At 40.3% G+C, this 6846-nt stretch overlaps 1 protein-coding gene across 5 annotated transcripts in view; it reads left to right on the forward strand.

Moving 5' to 3' along the window:
* The window catches only part of GNPAT (glyceronephosphate O-acyltransferase), a 52069-nt gene extending 50981 nt beyond the window's left edge, over window positions 1-1088 (forward strand). For all 5 annotated transcript variants that reach the window (XM_036909418.2, XM_036909419.2, XM_036909420.2 and 2 more), the window contains one exon: window positions 796-1088. In XM_036909418.2, the coding sequence (XP_036765313.2) occupies window positions 796-839 (44 nt within the window). In that variant the 3' untranslated portion in view covers window positions 840-1088. The remainder of the gene's footprint in view (window positions 1-795) is intronic.
* The last annotated feature ends 5758 nt before the right edge of the window (window positions 1089-6846 follow it).

Consider the following 6846-nt stretch of genomic DNA (forward strand, 5'->3'; position numbering starts at 1 on the left):
GGGTAATTTTAGAAGATGAGGGTGTTAGCATTAAAAAAATAATTATCTGCTGATTACATTGAATAAGCACTAGAACATTAGTGGATTTTCTTACAAATAGCATTGTACTTAATCCTAATTCAGTAAATTTGTTAAACCTGCAAAGAGGAGCTTTACACAGATGTCTTTTGGGATTAGGGGGAGACCAGGACAGGATAGGGCATATGGGTAAAGGAGAAAAAAGTAGAAGAAAAAGGGTGGAAGGGCAAATGAATAGTTGGCATAAATAGGGAAAGTGAAAACACTAGTTTCTTTTGAAGACAGTATGAAGGTCGAGATCCCAATCTTCTATTTTTGTTACATCCTGTTTATAATATGTAACAATATATATTATATTATGTCTAAAATCTCAGGATGTGAAACCTGGAAGTAGGGTTTTGAATTTGGTAAGAAGGGCCTGTAGCTGAAACAGACCCAAATGCCTCGTTCTGTGAGGAGGGTGGCACTGATTTCTGGGTCACAGAGGGCAAATGTGACAAGAGTGTGAACATACCAGAACAAAGTAGCCTTGAAGTTCAGAACACATGACTGTGTTCAAATCCTGGCTCTGCGTCTGGCTGGGGTGCATGGGCCTGCCCATCACCCCTTTAAGAGCTGCTGCTTCTCCTGCAAAAGGGGCTTGTCCATTTGTCCTTTGTCAGTCTGTAAAACTGCACATGTGCCACGTGTTTCTCTTTTGCTGGTGGCTTAAATGATTGTACAAGGAAGGGCAGACTCAGTGTCAGTTCATGAGCTTTCTCTGTCTTTCTTTCTTAGGTGGAAAGATACCAGTAGGAAAATCAGTGATTGCAAAACTTTAATAATTGCCAAACACTTATGGAAAATTGTGTTATATAATTACTGTCATCTAAGAACTCTTAGTACTGCAAACGGAAGAAGAGGAAAAGCCTATGTTTGCATAATCCGACTTTGAGAATGGTGGGCTCAGTGGAGAAAAGAAGAGGTGACCAATGGAAGCAGTCAGTGTAATCTTCACCACAGTGGGTAGAAAGGCATTTGTATCCAAGTCTGTGTGAGTTTTAAAATAAAACAGTCTTTTGGAAACATGTTCAGAAAAACAAAGCCCATCTCCTCTATTTCACTAACACTTTTCAACTTATTACATGCATTAAACATTTGCATTTTGTTGACTTCTGAATTAAAGTGCAATGTCAACACTAAAGGCTATGGCTCTCAAAAGAAAACTACTGGGAAGGGCATACCTTACATTTCTCCTGGTTTTCTTTAACCATTATAGCCTCAAGTTCAAATTTGACAGAGATATATGTATTATATAATAAGTTAGCTAGCTTACATTAAATTTTGCCATCCAAGAGCCTTAATAAAACTGAATTAGGTAAAGTATATGCAATAGAGAAATTTTGTGCCATAAATAGGCTTAAGAGTTTGAGGAAAGGAAAGTTGGAAATAAGATGGGTGAACACCAGAAAACTTGACATGCAACCTGAGAATTAGGGTAAGCAGGAGCCAGCCCTCCACATGTCAGGTTGGGGCATACAGAGGAAGTTGTGATCAGAATGTCCTGGGGTTGGCTTTGGAGGACCTGAAAGACCAATGAGGCTGGAACAAGTTGTGGAGAGTGAAATAGCAAGGCAGGTGTCTTAGTTGGCCAGGGGTGCCATAGAAAAATACCACGGATTGGGTGGCTTCAACAGCAGGGAGCTGTTGTCTCTGTTCTGAAGACACCAACTCCAAGGTCAAAGTGCCAACATGGAAGGTTTCATTCTGAGGCCTCTGAGCTCTTGGGAGTCTACCATTTCACTGTGTGCTCACAGTTTCTCTGTGAACATGGGAAGAAGGCAAACTCTTTGGTGTCTCTTATAAGGGCACAAATCCTGTCAGGCTAGGGCCCCACCTCATTACTCCATCCAGCCCTAATTACTTCCCAAAGGCACCTTTCCCAGATACAGTCACATTGGGGGTTAGGACTTTGGAATTTGGGGGCCACAGTTCAGTCCACAGAAGCAGGAGTCAACATAAAACGTGATTTAAACACTGAAAACATTTGAATTGGAATAAAAGTGACTTGGGAAATGTTGAGAAGTTTCTGAGCATGTGGCTCTAGGACTATTTGTATCAAAATTCCTGGGATGTGCATTTATTCCCCAGAGGCCAAGCTGTTTCTACTGCACATTTGGATTGGAGAGCCATTGCTGGTCCAGGATTGGTGGCTGAGGGGCCCTGTGGGTAAAATTGTAACATTTCCAGAATATCTCGCCTGGCTTTAATGTATTTGCATGTGGGGTGGAGAGCAACTGAGGGCGTGTCTGAACCTGAGATGTTAAAGGGAGGGGCTGGCTTGTTTGCTTGCTTCCTTCTGGAGCAGGGGAGAGAGATGGTGCTGGACTGCCGTTTGTAAGCAATAAACAGGTTTTTAACTTTATTTCTCCCTTTGACTGATTTTGGTTTTTAGAGGTATTTCCTCTCCCCTTTATTTCTCCCTTTGACTGATTTTGGTTTTAGAGGGATTTCCACTCCCCTTACCTAAAGGCACTCTGTGTGTCTGTGGCTGTTAGAGGTGGCAGAGAAGAATCATGTGTGCCAAGATTGACTGAGTTGAGGAGTCAGTTAAATAATGTTCCTGGCAGGGGATTTTATGGCATAGCAGCTGAACAGAGACACTAAGCTACTGCCCTCCAGAGAGGGTGGGAGTTCAGAGAAATTGGGGGACTGGAACCCTGGCCAATTCTTGCTGAGTAGATGAGCCTAGGAGTACACCAAATTTGATGATCTTTTTCTCCATGACACTCATGGTATACATAGAAATGTTGAAGACTAAGATGATTTTATTTACTTTGAGACTTGTCTGTAAGACATTTCAGATGTTGAGACCTTGGAGATTTGGGTGCAAGTGGCTATCAACTTGTCTCCTGGCCAGGCAAGTAAGCAGGTCATAGAGGGGCAGGAAAATCAGATGCAACCAAAAGTAAAGGAAGCTTTGTGGTGGAGACAGCTGTAAGAGATGGCAATAAGGAGGGCCTTATCACCTCTGTTATTTCAAACCTGCCCAAGTCACCCAAATAAACCTAAGTCTTAGTCAAAGAATAACATGGTTCCTGTGCTGATATAACTTCAAAGCATGTACCCTACACCCTGCCTGTCACATGCTTCTGCATACACACACTGTTTTAAACCACACTGCTGTCCCCTAGCCTTTCCACTCTCTCCTATTCATAAATTCTGGAGCTGCCACTGCTTTGAAGTAAGTTTAAAAAAAGGTGTCTGGTTTTCCAAGACAGTCCCCCAAATACAGCATAGTGTAGCAGCCAAGAATGCAGAGATGACCTCAACTGGATCTGCAATCCAACTCTACCATATTCTAACCCTGTTCCTGTGTAGTTTACTTAAACTCTCAAAGCCTTAGGTTTCTTATCCATAAATTGGGTAATACTCTGGGATTGTAAGAAATATAAATGTCAGTAAAATGTTTGAAACAGTGCTTGATAAGTGTAACATGTTATTCTACTACTAATTGGGACAAAGCATACTTGTCTTCTCAGAGAAAATGAGATGGGACACTAAGACAGGTTCAGTATGGCTGCAGGTGCCTGCACCCCTGTCCTGCGTCAGCCCAGATGTTCAGCTCTGCTCACTGCTGTGGGGCCTCTTTATCTCACTCAGGTGTGTGTTGCTCCCAAGTCCACAGAGTAAAATCACAACTTCTCTGTATCCCTCCCACCAATAATATGGAATCATTCAACATGAGGTAGGAATTAGGCTTTGATGCCTTCTTTGACTTTGTATCTTGTTTTTTCAAATTAAAATGGTCAATTGTTGGAAGAGTAAATTTCCTGTCAGTAGGTTCAAACACACCATTTTCTAGAGCTCAGTCTGGGCTAGTTGCTTTCTAGGCCTGGAGTTTCCCATTATCCCAACAATTCCCTTTTCTGTGTTGGATTACCCTCTTCCTGGGATCCCATGTCTTCCTTTTTGTTTTTTGTGGGTTTTTTGTTGGTGGTCGTTAATTTTAGTGAAGCCCATCTTCACTAAAGGTGTATGAGGAGTTAATATTTCAGACCTCACCTGTTTAAAATATCTTTTCCCTGCTCTCCTAGTTGTCTGAAGGTTTTAGCTGGGTATAGAATTCTAAGTTAGAAATTATTTCCCCTCAGAATTTTAAAACACATTTCTCCATTTTCTTCCAGGTTTCTAAAGTTGTTCTTTTGAAAGCAGAAGAACAGTCCAATTTCTGAACACAAACTATTTGCTTTTTGAGAAATATTTTAGAATCTGTCTTACATAGTTTCTGAAATTTCAGGTGATTTGCTTTATCATTATGTATTTGTTTTTATTGCAAGGGGCTTAAATTTATTATCTTACAGTTTAGGAGGTCGGAAGTCCAAAAGGAGTCTCCATGGGCTAAAAGCAAGGTGTCAGCAGGGCTGTGATCCTGGAGGCTCCAGTGAGAATAATCTGTTTTGCCTTCTCCAGCTGCTAGAGGCCACCCTACTCCTTGGCTCAGAGCATCCTTCAAAGCCAGCAATGTTGGGCTGAGTCCTTCTCATGCTGCATCTTCCTGGTTCTCCTGTCTCCCTCTTCCACTTTTTAAAAGAAATGAGGTATAACTGACATAACATTATACTACTTTCAGATATACAATATAATGATTCTATATTTGTATATATTGCAAAATGACCACCACATAAGTCCAGTTAACATCTGTCACCATAGTTACAAAAATTTTTTTTCTTATGATGAGAAATTTTAAGATCCAATCTCCTAGCTACTTCCAAAATATGACATCCCCAAGAGTTACATTTTATAACTGAAAAATTGTGTCTTTTGACTCCCTTCATCCATTTTGCCCACCTCTAACACCCCACCTCAGGCAACCACCAGTTTCCTTCTAACAATATCCATTAGCTTGGGGTTTTTGTTTTGTTTTTAATTCCACATGTAAGTCAAATTATATGGTATTTATCTTTTTCTGTTTGACTTATTTTACTTAGTATCATGCCCTCAAGGTCCATCCATGTTGTCACAAGTGGCAAGATTTCCTTTTTATGACTGCATAATATTCCATTGTATGTATATGTCACAACTTCTTTATCCATTCACCCATTGATGGACACTTAGTTTGCTTCCATTCTTCACAGATACCTTTTGAGTTTGTGTTTTCATTTCCTTCAGATAAATACCCAGAAGTGGAATTGCAGGATCACATGGATGTTCTATTTATAATTTCTTGAGGAACCTCCATACTGCTTTCCACAGTGGCTATACCAATTTACATTCCCACCACAGTGCACAAATGTTCCCTTTTCTCCACATCCTTGCCAGCATTTGTTATTTTTTGTCTTTTTGATGATAGCCATTCTAACAGATATGAGGTGATACCTCATTGTGGTTTTGATCTGCATTTCCCTGATGATGAGTGATGTTGAGGGTCTTTTTATGGACTTGTTGGCCATCTGTATGTCTTCTTTGGAAAAATATCTATTCATTTTTTAATGAATATTTTTAATGAATAATTAATATCTGCTCATTTTTTAAATGGCTTGGTTGTGTTTTGCTATTGAGTTGTATGATTTCTTTATATATTTCATATATAAACCCTTATCAGTTATATGATTTACAAGTATTTTCTCCCAGTCAGTAGGTTGCCTTTTCATTTTATTGATGTGTTGTCAGTGTTTTTAAATCCTTTATTCTGGGCCCTCAGTGGACCTTTTTAATAGACACATGTTCTTCAGTGCTAGGAAATATTCATGTGTTGTTTCTTTTATAATTTGGCTTCTTTCGGTTTTCTTCACTCTGTTGCTAAAATTCATATTATTTTATTTTAAGACCTCCTGGCTTCTTATTTTCTAACACCCTGCTTTTGTTTCTTAGATGCAATATCTTCTTATTTCTCTGATAATATTTATGGTTTTGTAGAAGTTTGTCTCTGACAATTCTATTTTCTTCGCGTTTTAGTTGTTGTTTTTTTATTTTCATTTCATGCTTCAGAATTCCTCTGTATATCTAGTGAACTCTGGTTTCTGTTCACACTTGGGAGACAGTCCAGAGCAGAGTGGCAGCTGTCCTGTGCATGGGCTCCCTACAGAGTGGCCTGCACAGCTAGGGCTGTAGGTCAGAGGCCTGCAGAGTTTGTTGGAAGATCCCAAACTTCAATACATTTTGGTCTTTTCTTCTTTGGCCAGTTTCTCCAGAGAGGAGTCTTTCAGGCTCCTTCAGGTGGCTACCAGCATTTTGGGGCCTACAGAGGCTCTCATATACTCTGTAGACTTTCACAACACCCTGGACCTAATTGTGCTCAGTGACTCTGACTAGAGTTATTTGGTTTGACCTTTTTACAGAGTAAGTCTCTTAATCTTCTGGAGGTGAAGTAAATGTCTGGTGGGGTGAGGTGGGCAGGTTCTCTGAGGCTCTAACTTCTTACACACCTTTCCACAAACACCTCCTCTGCCCCTGACTTTTGAGACCGCCCAATTCCTGAGCCTTACTAGGGTTCTATGGCACAAATTGTTCATATTCATCTCCTACAGATTAAGGTTCGGATCTGCTAAGTCGGTTACCCCATGTCAATCAGCTTTCAACTTAGAAGTATGTAACCTACATGTTTTAGGCAGATTTTTTTTCTATTGCCTACTTTGAAAAACATGTCTGGAAATTTAAAAGCATGCAAATTACCTTTTTGTGAATGAATGGCCCTTCTGAATTGTTTATTCACTTTTATTGGGACTGTTAATAGGTAACCTTCTGTGAAACCAGTTTGCCCTGTTGGGGGAAAGGTTTCGTGTGAATGTACTATCGCAGACTGCACCCATGGTTGGAACCAGTCAAGAAGGCCACTGGTCCCCCTGA

Source organism: Manis pentadactyla, chromosome 8 (assembly GCF_030020395.1).
Source record: "Manis pentadactyla isolate mManPen7 chromosome 8, mManPen7.hap1, whole genome shotgun sequence".
Lineage (NCBI taxonomy): Eukaryota > Metazoa > Chordata > Mammalia > Pholidota > Manidae > Manis > Manis pentadactyla.